Below are 18,730 nucleotides of genomic sequence, written 5' to 3'. Positions count from 1 at the left end.
TTGGTTCTGTGCTCCGTGCCTTGCCGTATTGAGAAATGAGAGGAATCGAACAAAAAACTGACGTCTCGTAGTAGACGTGAAAGTACCATGCCTCCACCTCGAGACCTGGCGTTTCCAAACCAAGACTCGAGTGTCTAGGTTAGAAGTAACTCCTCATAGCATCCTGATAGCCCGTACCACCCTTCAAGTCACGGTCAAAGTTGACCTGGACATCCAGAATCTGCCTGACGTGGACCATCGACAGCGGTTCACCCTTATTGACCGCGAGTGCCTGCGCCCTGATGACGGTGTTCTTGATCTGCCGGCCGTTAAGGTCATGCCGTGCCAGTGTATTGTACTCCTCCTCTGTGAATGGCGCACTGTCGCTCTTCTGTTGCGAGCGGGCCTTCTCCACAAACATTTTGAAGATGGCTTTCTTAGCCTTAAGATCCAGCGGGTCATACCGCAGCGCGATGTGAATCCGCGATTGGAACGCGTCGTCAAAGGTCTCGACTCGGTTCGTGGTGAGGAAGAGTATGCCTTGGAAGTACTCCAGCTGCCGCAGAAAAATGCTGACGAGGGCGTTGCGATGGATGTCGTGCATGTTGCGCTTCTCCAGGAACACGTCCGCTTCATCAAGGAGCAGGATTGCACCCCAGGCATGGCAGATGTCAAGGATCCTCTGAAGCTCGCCCTCGAGGACACGGGAGTCGGTGCCAAGCTCACCAGCCGACACCATGTATAACGGGCATTTCAAAAGTTCACTGATTCCCTCGGCTGTGAGCGTCTTGCCTGTACCAGGTGGGCCATGGAGGACCGCTGTATGATAGTTAGTGACTGCTGCTGAGAACATCGAGATCAAGGGGGACAGCTCACAAACAAGACCTTTGCCCTTGCCCTGTATCACATCGTCGATGGACTCTGCGGCGTGATACTTGTGAGATTCGACAAGGGCCTGACTGGTGATTAGCTTTCATCGCACACATGAAATGAATAGGAGGAGATCCGCGAACCTTGACCGTTTCCTTGGTTCTCTTTTCCAAGACCAGAGATTCATACGCATGCTCATTCCATCGAATGTCCTGGACCCCGGAAACCGTAAACTCTAGCCAGAGTTTCTCTCCGAAGGAGAATCCAAGCACAACAGGGCTTGCAATCAAGTACTCCTCATCAGTCCACTCCGGAGTCTTCTTGGAGCCCAGAGGTTTACCTTCGTCGCTGCTGCCATCAATAATGGCGTCGTCCTGGGTCTCGACTTTGGAAAGCTTCTCCTTATTCATCTCCTCGGCCTCGTCCTTGGTCATACGAACGATCGACATTCGTCCTTTGTTGTCCTTGATGACCTTCGTGACATACCTGACCTTCTCCTCGCCTTCCTCAAAGTCCCTCTCTTGAGCCCCGTCATCCTCTGAGTCGGAGCCTGCAATGCAACAAGCATCCTCATCATCTGACTCTTCATCTTCTGTGAGAATATCCTGCTCTTTAGGGCGGACAAGAGAAATTGGGTAATTCGGATTGATCCTCCTATGGATCGCCGGATCAATCATGACACGACCGTTCACGTTCACCTTGATGATTGACTTCTTCTTTTTGTAGTACGCCATTCCCTGATGCGACTTGTAGTGGACACCACTGAGGGCCGCAAACTTCTTGCCTCGCTCAATCAGGTCTTTGCGTATCTGTTCCTCATTCTTGTGGTACTTCAGCGGATAGGAACTCAGGCTTGTGATCTTTTTCGCGCCACGGAATTCACCAATCTCTTCCATCATGCGACCGTAACCGAACTGCTTGCCGTCATACTCGAAGTACTGAGCGACCATGTCAGCGACTGGACCTGCATTTTTCACCGTAGAGCACTTACCTTGCCGTCGACGTAGTAGAACTCGCCCTTGCTCATATGGAAATGCTTCTCTGCCGTGTCGACTTTGAACACCCTGGGTTCATCGTGAGACCCATACGTTGTAGTGTATGCAAGGGTGCCCGGCTTCCACAAGGCCCAAAGAAGGTCGAATGTGATGAGCCCGTGCTCTAGCATCGGGTGGAGGCTGTTTTTGATGTGTTCATAATCCTTGTCGATGTATTTCACGAGGACCTTGAGATGAAGCCTCTTCTCCTCTAGCCACTTGACCTCCTTCTTACGTTCCTGCTTGTCGGATGCCGATGGTTTCTTGACTTGCTTCTTAAGCTGTCTTGCATGCTTTCTCAAATCTTCAAGGTAGAGGAATAAAACGTTCGGATCAAGCTTAGGCGTTTCGTCCACGAGGCTGACACCTTTTATATTGCCTATAACGTCCTGAAGGCACTCACGGAGAGCTTTACTCTTAACGTCAACAACCGTGGCCTTGTACTTGCCTTCCCAGTCAAAGGTCCGTCGCACATGAAAGCAGAAGCCATCATACTTCTTATCTGCGGCAGATTCTGCTGTGTCCTGGAGCTTGAAGTTGTGAATCGAGTTGTCCCACACTTGATCGACCCTCTTAAAATCATACTTTTTAGACTTTTGCTTCTGGGGTTCGGCCCCACCGCCAGGCAGTTTCCTGTCACCTTGGGAGGCACCGCGCCGGTTTCGACGATTGGAGAGTCCAACGTCTCGTCCCAGTGGGTCGTCCAGACCATCAAATAAACCCAAACGATCCTCGTATGTGGGGCGAGCTCGGCCGCTAGCCATAGCCTGAAGACCTCCAAACGCATTTGATCGAGGAAAGGTGGTTCCAGAATTTGGCAGCAGGCCAGAGCCGAGTCCAGGATCGAGGGTAGCACCTAAGCCAGCATGACTAGAAAGACCTGGAGGGGGAGGAGGAGGAGCATGTGTTTGAGCAAGCTGAAGGATCCGCTGGAGTTCCCTAGCCACCTGGAATCCGACATCCTGATTCAGGCCGCGATCCTTACTCTTCTTCTGATCGGCGAGGGGCTCAGCATCCTCCACCTCGCTGCTGGACGATTCCCAGCCAGTTCCAGAAGAATCGGAATCCGAGTCCGAGGCTGAGGTAGCAGGAGGCTTCAACTTGCTCTTGGCAAGTGCCTTGTGTTTCTTGCTGGTCCCCACAGTCTTCGGCTTCAGAGATTCCTGCCCCTTCTTGTTCGTGCGCCTGCGGCGTACAACAACCTCGTCATCTGTGTCCTCGCTGTCCGAGTCCAGCTCCGTGCTGTCGTCATCGGAGGAGGAGGAAAGGTCGGAAGAGTCGTCGATCTGGGGGCGCTTCTTGTTCTTCTTCTTGTCCTTCTTCGCCTTGCTGCCTTTCGACTGTTTCTTGGTACCTTTTCTCTTCTTGTCGCGGGGTTTGGAGGCGTTTTTGGTCTTTGAAGGCGCGTCAGAAGTGGTGACAGCTTCGGCCGAGTTCGGCTTGACCTCGTTGTCGGGTCGAGGCTTGGAGGGTTCGCCTTCCCGAATCAGGGTGGTGGCTTGCTGCGAAATCGGATCCATGGTCGAGGGCAGCCGCAAGAAACTTTGCAGGCAAGACGTGGTTCGGAATCACTATGATACGGAGAGCGTAAATGCTTTCTTGAGGAAAGATCTGGGTGTATAGTGGCGTAAGAATGGGGCACACTTGTAGATCGGCCGCACGGGCGCGGGGGATGCCAACGGTATAAGTGAGGCCTCGGGTGGCCACTATCCACACACGCGAGATCGCTAGCTAGCCAGCACAACAAGAAAGGTGAGGCGATCGACTCTCGACAGGTGTCAAAGAGCCGGTAATGCTGCGGCGAAAGCTAAGAGCAGCCAGAGGGGAAGGAGACTGGAGAGGTTGCTCGACAGCACTTGACGGGTTGATTTTGGTCGAGAACAAGCGCCAGGTGTGTACGACGCGAAGTGATGGCTCAGGCACAGCAGCAGGAGCGAGACGTCAGCACTGCGAGTGCGGACGAGAAGGGTGCGAGGAGGGTGCGAGAAGGTGCGGGTGAGGGTGCGGGTGAGGGTGCGAATCGGGGTGTGGGTTGCAAGTGAGGGTTAATGGCGGGTGAGGCTCGCAGCCCAGAGGTCGGTTGACTTTGTTCCTGCTGTCTCGATGTGAGCTACTGCAGGGTGAAGACGTGCATGGGGATGGGATGGCATGGGATGGGATGGCAGAAGCAGCGGCTGCAGGCGGACGGCCAATCAATGGAGTGAGGCGACAGCTTGGAACCTCGTGCGGTGGAGCAGAGTCAACGACGATGGCTGCGAGGGTTTACGGAGTACAGGGATGGATTAAGACACAGTCACATGAGGGTCGCTGTCGAGCGGGAGGAGGAGAAGGAGAAGGAGGAAGAGGAGGAGGAGCTGCTTGCTACTTTATTCTCTCTTTCTTGTGACGAGGTGCAGCGGAGACAGCCGCTCTTGCTGCAGTGAAGCCATGTAACGGCGAGGTGACGAATCTACAAAGCTAGACTAGATGATGAGTAGGAGCAGACTAAGTATTCAAGCCGCCCAGTCCAGCTGGTCAAGTGGAAAACCAACGCCCGGAAGCCTAACAGGGGCGCAAAAGCTACATGTTGTACGCAGGCAACATTTGGCCTCGATAGGCCAGAGAGCAGGCACGAAGGCAGGCAGGAAGGCAGCGAGGGAAGCTAGTCTACCTCCTCCCTACCTTGAACCAGGGGGAGCTGAACAAGCTGGACAGCTGAACCTAGACTTCGGGACCGGGCCCCTACTCACCGAGTGGATCTGGCCGGGGGGTGCTGGGGGTGAACGTTGTTTGGCCCCACTGACACGCAGGCGGGACGGCCGTGCGATCCTGGGGCAGCCGGATGCTTGCTAGGCGGCCCGACAGCGGGTCTCCACAACGACGTCGACAAGTCCGTCTAGGGCAAGGCTCGATTCTCATCTACAAGATCATTGCTCACTGGGAGCGTACATGTGTCTGCTCCCAACCCGTCTTGTCAGCTAGAACGGCAATACCAGGATGTGAATAGGTAGGTAGATAGATAGATGGCAGACATTCAGGCAGACGAACCTCAAGCGACTAAGATTACTTCCGGACTACCACGACCCCGTATCATCCGCAGTCACGTTGCCTGGTGTGCCATTGTGTAAAGCAACTCACAGGGCTCGCTGCAGACGCAGAAGGGTGCTGCTGAGCCACTCGTACATGCTGCGAGACGGCGGCGTTCATCTCACAGCCGTCATAATTGGCCCCCTCCATCCGATGTACAACGTGCCTCGCAAAGGCTGTCAGGCAGACTATTTATTTCTGGAACACGGTGTATCCCAGGCACAGACAGAGACAAAGACGGAGCAATTAGATGTCGTCCCACGGCCAGCTGCTCCGAATGGATCCTCCTCGGGAACATCCCCCCACCCCCCGTGGTAACAGACACAGATCCACTCAGCCTCAAACTTTAAATGGGCAGGCATTTCCCATGCTGCTTTGCTCCCACATGGCTGCTATCGTGCACGATGCTGTGGTAGTGGTGGGTGCCGTCACATCAACACGTCACAGATACCCATCGAGCCATCTTGTGACGCTCTTGCCCCACTGAAAGAACCATCAATGAACTGGTTGTCCGATCCAAATTTGACTCCTCATAACGTGACTCTTGTCTCAGCCTGCGGCATCGGAATCATCCCTTGCGGCGCTGATTTGACGCTGAAAACATTTTTAGTACATCGTGGGTTATCTCGCAAATAGGACTACGCCCGGCCTGCCTCATCATGCCCCCAATTTCCAATCCTTATGTTCACGCCATGCAATTTCGTAACTATGTGCCTGTCCAAACCAACACCAGGCTGATACGTATCGTCATGCCATTCACAGTCTGCGATGCTGCAATGTGCCCGCCCGTTGCTGCAGAAGTCGTCTTCTGCCTCTTCCCGCGCCCGTTCTAACGTTCTGTCTTCCTTCCACCGAAAGGCCAGGGCAACTAGCCCGTGTAGGAGTGGCCGGCAAAGCTCCTCCGTTTCGTCCTTTTCCTGGGAGATCGTCTCACGTTGCGCGGCGTGGCGGCGTTGGAGTCTGCGCTTGAGTCTCTCACTTCCCCCTTCGACTTGGTAGGCGTGTCGGCAGCCAGCTCCGGCGTCAGGTCCGCAGCAGCGCCTGCTCCTTCCTTGGCTCCGTTGGGCTCCTGCTGCTGCTGGCCGCTGCTCTCGTCCCCCTCTGCGCCGCCGTTCTCCTCAGCCACTTGTGTGGCCTCCTCGACTGATGGCAGGGTTGGATACTCCACATCCTGCTCGACACTGGTGATTATGGTGGTCTGCTGCACGCCCTCCATCGGCTCCCCGGCATCGCCACCAACCGGCCTCTTCACAATCTCCTCGACCTCCACAACGGTCGTGCCCTCCTGTGCTGCCTCTACCTCGCCATGCGACCGCGAAGCATCAGCGAAGAGCTGGTCTCTGATCTTGGCAGGCGACGAGTCGGGCTCCATATCGACCTCTGCCGCTTCCGCTGGCGGGCTCGCCGGTGGCTGCAACTTTGGGATTTTGCCCACCGCCAGCTTCCTCAACTCCTTGATCTCCTCCTGCTGCCTCTTGACAAGTTTCTCGAGCTCCGAGACCTTCTTTGAGGTGGTCTTGGCTTTCAGCCTCCATGGCTGGTAGATCTGAGCCCTCAAGGTTGACCGCTCCTTCTTGCCGATTGATGTGTCTGCTGATTTCAAAGTAGTGTGCAGTGTCTCCATCTCCTGATGCTTCTTTGCCTTCTTGTACAGTTTCCGCCTGAGAGCGTGGCGCTGTTGACCCTTTGTCTTCGGTGCATCATTTGGCTCTGTCTTCGAGCCATTTTTTGGCTCCTTCTTCTTCGGCTTGGCCGTTGTGGCCGTTGTGGCCGTTGTGGTGACGGGTGCTGGAATGACGGCTTCTGAGGCGGCGTCTGCGGTTGTAGCCGCAGCCGCCTTAGACCTGGTCGTCCGCGCCATGACGATTTCTCTGGATCTAGCTTATGAAACCAGATGCGGATGGACGCCCTCGCTGTGCACTTGAGGTCACCGTCTAATGCCTTGGAGCGGGTTCTGATAGTGTCCTTCTACAGAAATTTGAGTGAATGTGGTGTTGTTGAGACCTCGACTGCTTGTTTGCATCTGAAAATTTCAAATTTTCGATGGGCACGGTCCAGCGCTGAAGTGGGGCTGCATATCACCCCTGGGCTCTGCACTCCGGGGGCTTTCTTGCCAGTTCAGGGTGCTAGCGCACTACCTTCAGGGCAAACACCAATCTCTGAGATTTTACTGAGGCAACAACCTTGCTTTTGGACTTCGGGATGATCAATTTTTCAGTACAGAGTGCAGGAATGTAACTCACCCTAGTTTGGAGAAAGCTGGGCTGTTACGAGAAAGAATTAGAGTTTTGAGCTCATGTTCGTGCTCATTAGAATGGATTACAGGTAGAGCCCTGTCGAACAGCAGCCAAAAACAGAGCAAGTTCATTGTATGAGACAACGACCTCTTGTCTCTTTCAGACGGGTCTCGTTTCTGTATGAGAACAAGAATCTATTCTTATTCTGGCTTAGAATTTTTTACTCAATCTCATGGGCGACTGTTAGGTCATGCTACCAACCAATCTAGGGCCGCTGGGATCAATCTTGATGCTCATTTCCTCACGAGAAAGTTGCAAAAGCACGGAGAAATCTCTACAGCTACATGCGCTCAGGCTGAGTGGCCGATGCAATCCAGCAGTTTCCCACGGACAAGGAACTGTTCCGATAACAAGACTCTTATCGAGACAGACCTCGAGCTGTGATCACTCTGACTGCAATCGTTCTTTTCTGCCCGCCTTTTCCTTGGGTATCTGAATCGTCGATGGCCTCGTTCCTTCTCTGTTTTCCCCCCTTCTGTCTTAGGTTCTGCCTTGACTTTACAGAAATTTCCAAATAGTTCATTCAGGAGTGATGTGTAAAGCATGTTTTGTGTCCAATGGCGTTTGAGCAATTCATGGCTCAGTGTGGTTCGTCACCGGCTTTTCTTCCTGAACCAGACAGGGGATTCTCTGACCTCTTTCTTACTTCTCGGAGCATTTTTATTCAATGGGAAAGGATGACAAATTCATATGTGCGTTGTGGAGCGGCATGCGAATTTGCCATTCAGTATGGGGGACAACGTAGCCACCCGTGGCCACAGTCAATAAGACAGTAGAAGTCCTCGCCCAAATCCCTCGGGCGCACTAATTATAAACGAAACCATAAAGTAGTTTCCTCCGGACGTGCAACAACGAGGCCTCGAATCTCGTAAAATGTGTAACGAGTTTGACTATGTAGTCATGTTTGCCTGTCGATGCTTGAGACCTGAAGGTGGACATTGCCTCAGAAACTCGAGTTGTTAGGCGATTTTGCAAAACATCATATTGCTTTCGACTCACTCAATGCTACTGATAGTTCTGCTATACATTATGGCTTCACAATCACATCCAGGTATGGGTGCCGTGTACCGATCAATAAGTGGGCTAGAAATTCAGACGGTAGTGTCTTGCAGCTTTGGAATCTGAAACATTTGGATATAAATATGCACAGTTCAGGAAACCTCGGTAAATAATACAAACTGTGAAACAGGAAGGGCTTGTGGTCTTGGTCGAGAATTTTGTTCGTGCGTAGGACACTCCCACCAAAGCTTGTTATATGAATCTGGATGGCAGGGGTGCTTTTGGAAATCTATACATTGTCCGTTGCTCTCATTGTTATAAGATCTCATCTGCTTGGGGCCCCGAATGTCGCGTTTCAGGACATATTCAATCCGCCATAGAGATATCTCCTTGCCCCAGGAAACATCTGCTTTCCTATTGACCGGAAGATAAATGGTTTCTTGATTGCGGCCAACTGTCGTTTACGGAGTAAGGTTGGTTCCAGAGGTAGATCTAGCACAAGCCGCACAGAGACCACGAAAATGGCGAAGCTAGGCGATCAGGACCGAGGCATCGGAAGACTGGGGACACTTGGTATTAAGTGGTGGTTCTGGAATCCATTTCCCGGGTCTTGAATCAACATTCTGGAATTCATTTTCCGGATAAACCCAACCCGGTGGGGTGTGTATAAAATGCAAGTCACACGAAAGGCTCGATCAACAACACCAAAGTTTCCACAGTGGTAAAGATCGCTCAAGCAGGCATTTGGTAGTCACAAAATAGTTTATGGCCGAGAAGACATCCTTGAAAGGCATACAGGGTCAGAAAAGTTCGTGGAAGAGCAATTTCATGAGGTAGAAGAGGGTGATTATGTCTCAGGCAGCCTGTAATCCTAGCTCGTGCTCCGTCCTTTTCACATAAATCGGAATAGGATGATGAAGTCTTGAGAAAACGAAGAACAGAGAACGACAGCGTGATGCTCTTGAGAACTGACAAATGTTCTCTTTGACCTGACGCGATGCTGTCTGCTGTGTCAGCCTTGGACAGAGGATCTCCATTTGTGTCTTATTAGTGTTGTCGACGCTCCTGCTTATTACATTGTGACAACTTCGACTATGTCTAGGTCGATGTACCACATATAGACTGCCTCAAGAGCATAAGGGAGTGAACAACGAATAACTAGGCAGGCTGCGATCGCCGAGAAGCCCCTGAACTGGTCAAGAGCCGCACAGCACCCCGCAAAACGGATCTCGGGCCGAGAGTGGAAACCTGCAATGGCTGCACTCACACCCAACAGGGTGTCGACCGAATAAGGATCAAATCGACGAGGAGCCCCGCGCAAGGAAAGCTGCGATGAACGTACGCCGCATATAATAGACCAGCCCTGTCCCCTTCTCAATGATGGATGAGCCTTCATCCAAGAACAACATGAACACTCCAATATGGCGGCAGCAGCAGCAGCACAAAAGGTGATCAGAAATGCATCGCCCCCGACTCGAGGGTCGCTGAGGCGCCTCTTCGCCCTCAATGAGGCACCGTCCCTGGACCAGCTCGCAGCCATATGCTCACAGAGGGCGACGCGCGAGCAATACCCTCTAGCAGCAACCATCGACAGCAATGTGCCTATCTACAACCTCCCGCCCTTCTCCACGCTGCCGACCACCCAGCGCAGTGCCCTCCAAGACGAGTGGTACAACATCCTGCACAGCGGCCCAGGCGTGTTCGTGACCAAGGGCCTGTTCCGCGACAAGCCCCTCCTGGAGCGGGCGACCAAGGCCTTCTACTCCATCATCGAGCAGGAGCGCGAGGGCGGCGTCTCGCAGGGCGACCACTTCGCGGCGGCGGGCAAGAACGACCGCATCTGGAACTCGTTCAGCAAGCACGCGCTCGCCGACCCGGCCTCCTTCGCCGCCTACTACAGCAACCCCTTCATCGGGCTCATCTCGTCGGCCTGGCTGGGCCGGGGCTACCGCATCACCGCGCAGGCCAACAACGTCAAGCCCGGGTCCAAGGCGCAGGTCTGCCACAGGGACTACCACCTGGGGTTCCAGACGGCCGAGGGCGCCGCGCAGGTCCCGCGCGCCATGCACGTCGCGAGCCAGTTCCTCACGCTGCAGGGCGCCGTCGCCCACGTCGACGTGCCGCTGGAGAGCGGGCCCACGCGCCTGCTGCCCTTCTCGCAGGCGTTCGAGGAGGGCTACATGGCATACCGCCGCCAGGAGTTCGTCGACTACTTCCAGGAGCACTACGTCGCCCTGCCGCTCGAGACCGGCGACGGGGTTTTCTTCAACCCGGCCCTGTTCCACGCCGCCGGCGAGAACGTCAGCGCTGACGTCAATCGTATGGCGAACCTCCTGCAGGTCAGCAGTCCGTTCGGTAAGCCGATGGAGTCCGTGGACGCGCTGCCGCTGCTGGACGCTTGCTGGGACGAGCTCGTCGCGCGGCACGGGCGGGAGGGCATGAGTGACGAAGTCGAGGCGCTGTTGTGTGCCATCTGCGAGGGCTACGCGTTCCCTACGAATCTCGACAACAATCCTCCCCGGCCGGGCGGTCTGGCTCCCGTGTCCGAGCTCGATGTTGCTGTGAAGGGCCTGGAGGAAGGTTGGAGCAAGGAGAAGCTCCTAGAGGAGTTCAGGGCTCACCAGTCCAAGTCACGGCCATGATGTTGATCAGTAGAGACAAGCTTATTCTTATTAAAGCGTATGAAATTACTCCATCCAATCTGAGAACTCCGATCCAAGCCAAACCTGCTTATCCGGTATCTAAATTCAACTCATAATCCAATGAAATTGCATGTTCAGTCGAACACATCAGTAGCGTACCTCTCATTCCTCACCGCATCAAACTTTTCTGTCGCTTCCTCGACGCTCATCTCCTTGCCGTGGTTCTCCTTGGCGCCATCCACATACATTCGGATGGCCACCTCCCTCACGGCATCGCCAACGCCCCGGCTGCCACACACAAAGACCTTGGCGCCCTTCTCCCATAGCTCTTGTACCTCCTTGCGGTCCTGCCACAGCCGGTCCTGCACGTGAGCGCAGCCCTCGCTGGCGTCAGGCTTACGGCTGTACGCGCGGCGCACATCCACCGCGCCAGCCGCCTCCCACTTGTCAAACTCCTCGCGGTACAGATCGTCCTGCTCTGGGCTGCGGCAGCCAAAGAAGAGGAGCGCGGGCGCGAGCTTTCTGCCCGCACCCAGCATCGCCGCGCGTTCCTGGATGAAGCCGCGGAACGGTGCGAGCCCGGACCCCGCAGCGATGCACAGCACTGGCGTCTTTTCGCTGTCCACCGGTAGGTGGAAGCTGGCGTGCGACGGCCGTATCGCCACGTGCAGCTTGTCGCCTGGCTCGAGGCTGGCAAGGTAGCTCGTGGCGACACCAATATAGCGCTGGCCTGTGCCGGACAGCGCCGGGGCGTCGAGGACAGCGTAGGTCAGGGTGAGGTTGCTAGGGTTCCAAAGCGGTGAAGATGAGATGGAGTATTGGCGGACGCGCATGGGCGGGAGCAGTGAGAGGAAAGCGGCGAAGGGGAGCTCGACGGTAGGGTACTTCTCCAGGAGGTCTAGGACTGACAGCCGCTTGGCGTTGACTTCAGAGAGATAGTCCTCTCCGGCCAAACGCTGAAGCGCGTCTATGGTGTCTTGGTCCTTGGTAGCCTCAGTTAAGGCGGCAATGCTGCGCTTTGTCGCAGGCTGAGCCAACTCGACATAGGCACCGAGGACGTCTGATGCCGGAACGGATGAGCCTGTGGGCAGGGTCGTCTGGCTTTGACTGCTGATAGTGATGTGAGCATCCCATGGCAACTGGAAGCGGCGTAGGGCTCGGTGGACAATTTCCTTAGGGTTGATAGGGAGAATCGCCAAGTAGTCGCCTGCTGAGTACGACATGTCGCTGGGCAGTTGGATCTCAATGTGCTTCTTGGTAGGAGCCTCGGGGGAGGTGAGCTCGTGGGCTGCGATAACAACAGCCTCCTTCACATCTTGGCGAAGAGTGGAAGAACGAGGGGTGGAGATTTCCACAGAGAGGCCACCTTGAAGACCTTCTCCATCCTGCTCATCTGCTTCGATTCCGTATTTCTCCTTCATCGCTGGCCAGAAGACCTCGTCCTCCCAAGACTCAAATTTGGTGAACATGTCACCGTCCGCGGCGTCAGCGACTCCGAGAGGCGCGATTCTTGCTCCGCCAAACTTTTCAATGGTGGCGTCACACATTTTAGGGATTTTGTGGAAGGTCGAGGACCAGTCATGGTGGCCGCAGCCGAACACTGCATATGATACATTCTCCAGCTCATTGCCCTTGAGACCTTGGATCCAGTTGCAGAAGAGGCCAGCGTTGTCTGGTGGCTCACCTTCGTATGAAGCGGTGATGATAGTGACAGGCTTGTCAGTCGGTAGGTTCTGGTTTGCGGCGTCAAGAGAATCGACAATTGCGGCGCTGAAGCCGTGACTGGGCGCATCTGAGGCAAGTCGTTGAGCGAGGGCCTCGCAAGTGCCGCTGTTTGACCCATAGAAGATGGCCATTGGCTTGCCCTTCGCCTTTTGGCCCGATTGCAATGACAAACTAGCCACTGAGTTTTCTAGAGGCGTTGGGGGTGCTGTTGTTCCGTTGAGACGGTGCTCCAGCTGTGTCGGAGTCAGGCCATGGCGAAGTGAAGCCCGCATGCGGAAGTCCTTTGGTTTGATGGTCAGTGTCTGCTGAATACTGAGATGATAGTTCGGGTCGTCTGGCATGAAGTTGAAGTTCTGCAACAGCATGGCCATGACTAGTACCGCCTCCTGCCATGCGAACGGCCGGCCAATGCAAGCCCGCATACCATTTCCGAAGGGCTTCCAGGCGTTTGGGAACTCCTTGTTGAGGCGGTTGAAGTCATCCTCAAGCATTCTGTCCGGGATGAAGTCCTGAGCGGTCTCGCCAAAGACCGCGGGATCGAGCTGAGACTTGGCTACCAGTAGTGCAATAGACTCATTAGCACCCACTGCGTATTTGCCAGCCAGCACTGTATCTTGGAGTGGTTTCACTGAGATGGTTGGAATGGTGGCAGTGAGTCTGAGCGTTTCCCTCAGAGTGGCTTGGATATATTGCAGCTTCTTCACCATATCGACGGTGATGGGCCCACTCCCAACAACCTCATCCACTTCCTCTTGGGCCTTGCGATATGCCTCTGGGTTCTTGAGCAGGTTGTAGAATGCAAATGACAGCATTCCTGAGGTGGTCTCGTGACCAGCGATTAGGAAGGTGATGAGATTGTCTGTGATGGACTGATCAGACATCTTTTGTCCGGTTTTGGGGTCCTTCCCGTTCAGCATAGCGTTCAAAAGATCCTTTCGGTCTGTAGGGTTCTCCTTCCTGGCCTTGAGAACGTCGTCGGCCGTCTTTCTGAGGACCTCAATGTCCCGCTCATACTTTCTATCGACCTCGCGGTAGAAGATGGACGTGAAAGGCGGGCGTCTCGTCTTGTTACCCGACTCGACAAGGAAAGCCCCCATTGCTTCAATGAAAGGATGCATCTCATCATGATAGAATGAATTGAATCTGAAATCCATTGAGCACAGGGCCAGGGTGTCGAGAGTGAGCCTTGTGAAATCGTCGGTGACCATGATGGGCTGGTTTGGGCCGTGGCGAGCCCACTTCATAGCCAATTGGTTCGCGATATCGTGCATCTCGGGAAACATGGCCTGGATGTTCATTGGGCCGAAGGCGGGCATGAGGACCCTGTGAGCAATGCCCCAGTTTGGCTCCTCGGCGTGTGCTGTGAAGAGCCCATCGTGGACACCCGCCCTCACCTCCTCCAGAACCCTGGCGACGTCCTTCTTGAAGCGCTTCTCGTCACAGACCTCGTTGACCAGTGCCTGAGTTGACACAACGACCACGCTTCTACCGGGGAGACTCAGACGGTAGATCTCCTGTCAGTGGTGTCAGTAATGAGGCCTCGGCGAGGTTAATTGAATACTCATGAGCAAGCGTACGCCGTATTTGTCTGCCATATTGATCATGGATCCCAGAGGGAACTCTGGGTTGATATCATTGATGTTCCCCAGGAGCGGCAGCCCTGGGGGTTGTGGAATGGGCACCGTGTTGTCTGCCATGTTGTTCCGTGTCCCTCGTGCGGAGTGAGGACAATGGAATTGAGGTGAGTTATGGGGTGGTATGAGAGGGACACGGCCGGCTGGTTGAGGTGATGGGCAAAGTGTTATATATTGGCTGGGTCTCGGCGTTGAAAATCATGCAGACGGGCCAGCGCTGGGGCTTGGAAACAATGAAAGATAGACAAAATGGCATGGTATAGCAAACATGGCCGGTGTCATTGGCTGTGGACGACAGGCGGCGCTCTCTAGATCCACAGGGATCCTCGGCAGCCCCTGTGCAGCATCATGGCATCATGCAATGCTGACGCTAACGTTGAGATAGAGTTGCTGTACATGACATAGCACCACCTCGCGAATCCTCACCTCAATCTGTCTGCTGGCTCTGCGCGTATCTACATCGCAGCCACGATATTGACTGGACTAATTGCTGTGCCCAGGAAGTGTGGGAACGGAGACGGATTTGGCAGGGAAGAGAGTAATCAAACTCCGACGGGGTCGATACGATGGAGCTGAAAAGGCCGTCGGGAACATGTGCATATGCAGATGGGTGGATGCTTTTGCTACTGCTGCCCAGCCAGCGAGCGGTTTCACAGTTCCAACAATCTGAGTCGGTGGATGGTTGGGTGGAATGAACGACACAAGGGTGACGACTTTTTTAGGTGCGAGGTAGCACCGGCAGCGACGTGTGCGAACCGCAGCAGCGTGGGCAGCAGCGTGGCTGCCGTGGCTGCTTGGTAGTCTAGGATCTCCATAGGCTGCACCTGCACAACAGGAGGTAGGCGAGGTAGGGTGGTAGGGTTACATCCCACGGCAGGGTCGCACCTGCCGAGGTCGTCGGTAGGGCCGGGTCCACCTGGCTGACGTCCTTGACGTTGCTTGACGTGCAGGCGGGCAGGGAGGCAGGGAGGCGCAACCCTGGAACCGGGAGGTGAGAAGACTAATCATCCGCCCCGAACACCAAGAACCCATCCAAACCGGTTAGATAGCCCAAACGGCTCAAACTGGCCAAACGGACCAAACGGACCAAACGGACTCAACAGACCAAAATCTTACACTTTATGTAGATCTGGTCAGATCAGATCAGCTCACCCTGCTGTTTTCTTTGGTTCTGTGGCCGCTCAGGCTCAAAAAATACGTGTACTGTACGACTGCCAGCCCCTGGCTCTTACCTCCTCCGTTCCTCTCTCCGGCGGACATGGACTCGGCACGGCTCAAACGCTCCACCGATCCAGGCCCACTCCTCCCGTAGGCCTCGGCTGATCTGCAAGATTGAAGCGAAGCGCCGACCAACACAACATGACACGCCACATCACGTCCTTCTGCCGATGTCTACACACAGCTGCCGGCCCTCACATACGTTTGATAAGTGGGCCATTCCCCAGGGACTGGAGCAATGGGCAAACTCCATCTAGCTCAAAGTTTCGAGACGGGACCATCTTGGCTTTTCCTCTGGATCGATTTAAAGCCCAAAGTTTATTATACTGTCAGCCGCGAGTGACCTGACTCTTGCAACCCGTACTAACTTACCCGATCCATGCTGTATCCAATGCCAACCGGACAGCCAAGCGGGGCATTTTTGAATTTTTGAATCTACTATTCAAGCGTTGCTACTCTGCCAGAAATGTCTTTCACCTTAGCCCTGTCTCTCAAAATAGATCACTCCATAGCGGATCAGTGTTTACACGGCACACCAAACAACAAACAGACCTCACTCGGTGCGAAAGCGAGCCCACATCAACTTGCGCGCGGAGTAGGCATCTAGCAGACGATCAAGGTCAAGCATGGGAGCTCCTGCTCGATTTGCTTACCGTCCACGACCCGAGTCGATGTTCTGCCTCTGTTTCTGCCCTGCCGTCCTCTACTCCATCGTCTCACGTTCAATGTAACCTTCATCCTTGACAAGCAAGCATAGTACTCCAAAGCCCCATTGGAGCTTGACAAGCGTACTTCACTGTCGGGTGTGCCTTTCAGAATGTCGGCCTACCATTCATAGCCAAAGATTCAAAGTGTTGCGTAAGTACGCTTCAACATATTGTTCCACCGCCCAACGCACCGGAGGCGGAGGCGGAGGTGAAAGCCATCCCCCACTCCGACTCTCCAACACCCCCCACACAGCAGCCCACTCGTCATAGCTGTTTACACCGATCGGTCTAGGCCCATTGGGGCAGCAATTGAGCATGAAATAATGATCAGTATCAGACGAACCCGCCAGGAGGCTCTACCGGAGTTGTCCATGTCAATAGCATGCGTTCCAATATACTAGCAGGCTGATTCTGAGACACCGATAGCCACAATGGTCCGCCAGGGCTGCTAAGCTCCGGAGCATTTGCCGCGCTTTCAACTTCACATGGGAGACCATAAGCCTCGGTGGGCCGTCCCGTCGTGCTGCATCCTCCCAAACTGCCGTCATCTGCGAGATCCAATCAGCTGGGACATTACATGGGCATGGGCTGAAGCACTCACAGAACATGGTGGGCGTTCGACCGATCGTGCTCCCGCTGCCAGTCCCTTTGAGGTAATTTGAGAGCAGAGAACATGGCCAGGTGACGTCTGCCCAATCGTTGTAGGGCTACAGTGCAGACTATAGCCTTGGATGTCAAGCTATATCGCGATGATGTCGTGCCAAATCCTAGTGCCGGTTCAGGAACGCCCGGAACTGCTGCACGGGGGAGCAGTCTAGACGTAATCGCCGCAGTTCTCATGAGCCAGATAAGTCAAGAGGGCTGCCTCAGTAATCGTCGCTCTCACCTCGTAGGTTCTTTCAGAACTGGCTGCAGGTGGTCCATATCCATCTGTTCGCCCCAAAAAGTCTTGAAAGATGACGCCAGCTACAGAATTCATTATCTCAGCCCCTTTTCATAAGCGTCAAAGCGACTGTCCCATTCTCTTTCCCGTCGATTGCGGAGATGGAAGTTGCTATGGTGTTGGAGCGACCTGTATCCAGTCAGGAGGAAATACCAAGTGTGGTCTCTCCGGGGGCACAGTCGGTGTCCCTGCCGTACCTGGAGCAACAACGCCATCAGCAAGTAAGCAGTACCACGATATGAGGGATCAAGCCTACCTTGCCCTCAGGGAATGAATCTAATTGCCCTTTTGTCCACAGCCACAGTACCATCGACCCTGTCAACAACATCACGCTCTACTAGCACCACATCCTCAACAACACAGGCGTCTGCCGCAACTCAAAGTCCCCAAGCAAGTTTAGGATCCGCGCAGGTCGCCGGGATAGCTATCGGGTCCTCGATAGGTGGAATACTATTCATACTGTTCATCATCTCTACCTTGATGTGGTATCATCGACGGAAGCTGCCAAAACCTGACGGCGACGAAAGATTCAATCCGGCAACGGACAGTGTCCGTGAGATGTTCGACGGCCCCGGAAATCAAGGATCCCAATCTCAGACTGTGTCGATGTATGACCCGGCCGCCTGGCGCGAGAACTATTCGGCATCATCGCCTCGGGAACTTGAGGGCCGACCATCGCTGCAGTCTCCGAGACGCGTGGCCAGTGAGGCATGGCTACGAGGAAGTGTAGTCTCAGTCTCGTCGCCTGTCAGCACAAATTTCTCCCAAGGAACAGTATCGCATAAATCATCGGCGTCATGGCAAGATGGGATGGTTATGAGGGGAGACCTTGCTCCCGCCCCCGCCCCACCGTATGCTCGGAGGGTATCAGCCAGGGCTTCTCCTATTGCTGAGTTGCCTGCTTAGATAGCAGACATCCATGTATTTCCTATATAATCAAGTTTGAATAACTACTAAATTTAAAAGGTCCTCTCTGTCGGGATTGTCGACTTGAAGACCTTGGTGCAATTTTATTTTTACAACGGAAAGCAGCGATATAAGAAGCCGGGTCACTTTCTGCGTCAGTAACTACGAACATTTCATTATATTCGATATCGCCCAAACGTTCGATGACAGCCACGGAAGTGGGCCAGGTTTAGTATCGTGACTACATCTTCCCTAATGTTCAAAACGATAAGCTATTTCGCAAGCTATTTCCAAATAGCTAGATAGTCTTGTGCGCATAATCCATATAACTGCGGTCTTACCCTTTTGTGCTACAAGGCTAGTGTGGTTTGTCTAACATCGCCCGAAATGTCTCATATTGTCAGGCTGGTGTTGCTAGGGGAAGAGACGCAATAAAATGCCAGTATACATATTCGGCGACTCAAAAAATACGATTGGATCGAAGAAACTGTTTCTGTGCTGAGTCCTTTCTATGGAAGGTAAGAATCCATCTCGCCAGTCCAGAGCACTTGGTTTATAATAGTCTCTGAATCAATTATTTACAACTTTATGCTTCGCGCTTGATTTGAGAATTGCAGCGTGTTCTTCTTTCTGTCTTTTCCTTTTTGAAACACAATGCATAATTGCATCTAAACTAACAATTGTCTTTGGACTTCCACAGATCTTCGACG

The 18,730-nt window shown here is 54.0% G+C and overlaps 5 protein-coding genes across 5 annotated transcripts; 2 read left to right on the top strand and 3 right to left on the bottom strand.

The window, feature by feature from the left end:
• Positions 1-139: 139 nt before the first annotated feature.
• Positions 140-3,403, bottom strand: J7T55_004943 (aa family atpase; the record flags this gene model as incomplete). The annotated part of the gene is made up of 4 exons (XM_053130685.1): positions 140-798; positions 856-934; positions 993-1,787; positions 1,841-3,403. 4 exons carry the CDS (start codon positions 3,401-3,403, stop codon positions 140-142), a joined length of 3,096 nt encoding a protein of 1,031 aa, XP_052991369.1.
• Positions 3,404-5,817: 2,414 nt separating this feature from the next.
• J7T55_004942 (uncharacterized protein) lies at positions 5,818-6,810 on the bottom strand (the record flags this gene model as incomplete). Its single annotated transcript, XM_053130684.1, has 1 exon — positions 5,818-6,810. One exon carries the CDS (start codon positions 6,808-6,810, stop codon positions 5,818-5,820), a length of 993 nt encoding a protein of 330 aa, XP_052991368.1.
• A 2,856-nt stretch (positions 6,811-9,666) lies between these two features.
• On the top strand, positions 9,667-10,887 carry J7T55_004941 (phytanoyldioxygenase family protein; the record flags this gene model as incomplete). The annotated part of the gene is made up of 1 exon (XM_053130683.1): positions 9,667-10,887. The coding sequence occupies one exon, from the start codon at positions 9,667-9,669 to the stop codon at positions 10,885-10,887; it is 1,221 nt and encodes a 406-aa protein (XP_052991367.1).
• Positions 10,888-11,021: 134 nt separating this feature from the next.
• On the bottom strand, positions 11,022-14,309 carry J7T55_004940 (uncharacterized protein; the record flags this gene model as incomplete). The annotated part of the gene is made up of 2 exons (XM_053130682.1): positions 11,022-14,126; positions 14,190-14,309. The coding sequence occupies 2 exons, from the start codon at positions 14,307-14,309 to the stop codon at positions 11,022-11,024; spliced, it is 3,225 nt and encodes a 1,074-aa protein (XP_052991366.1).
• Positions 14,310-17,215: 2,906 nt separating this feature from the next.
• Positions 17,216-18,020, top strand: J7T55_004939 (uncharacterized protein; the record flags this gene model as incomplete). The annotated part of the gene is made up of 2 exons (XM_053130681.1): positions 17,216-17,335; positions 17,478-18,020. The coding sequence occupies 2 exons, from the start codon at positions 17,216-17,218 to the stop codon at positions 18,018-18,020; spliced, it is 663 nt and encodes a 220-aa protein (XP_052991365.1).
• Between the last annotated feature and the right edge of the window lie 710 nt (positions 18,021-18,730).

Source organism: Diaporthe amygdali, assembly GCF_026229845.1.
Source record: "Diaporthe amygdali strain CAA958 chromosome Unknown NODE_23_length_778278_cov_65_433824, whole genome shotgun sequence".
NCBI classification, from domain to species: domain Eukaryota; kingdom Fungi; phylum Ascomycota; class Sordariomycetes; order Diaporthales; family Diaporthaceae; genus Diaporthe; species Diaporthe amygdali.
This window is presented reverse-complemented; position numbering and strand designations above follow the sequence as displayed.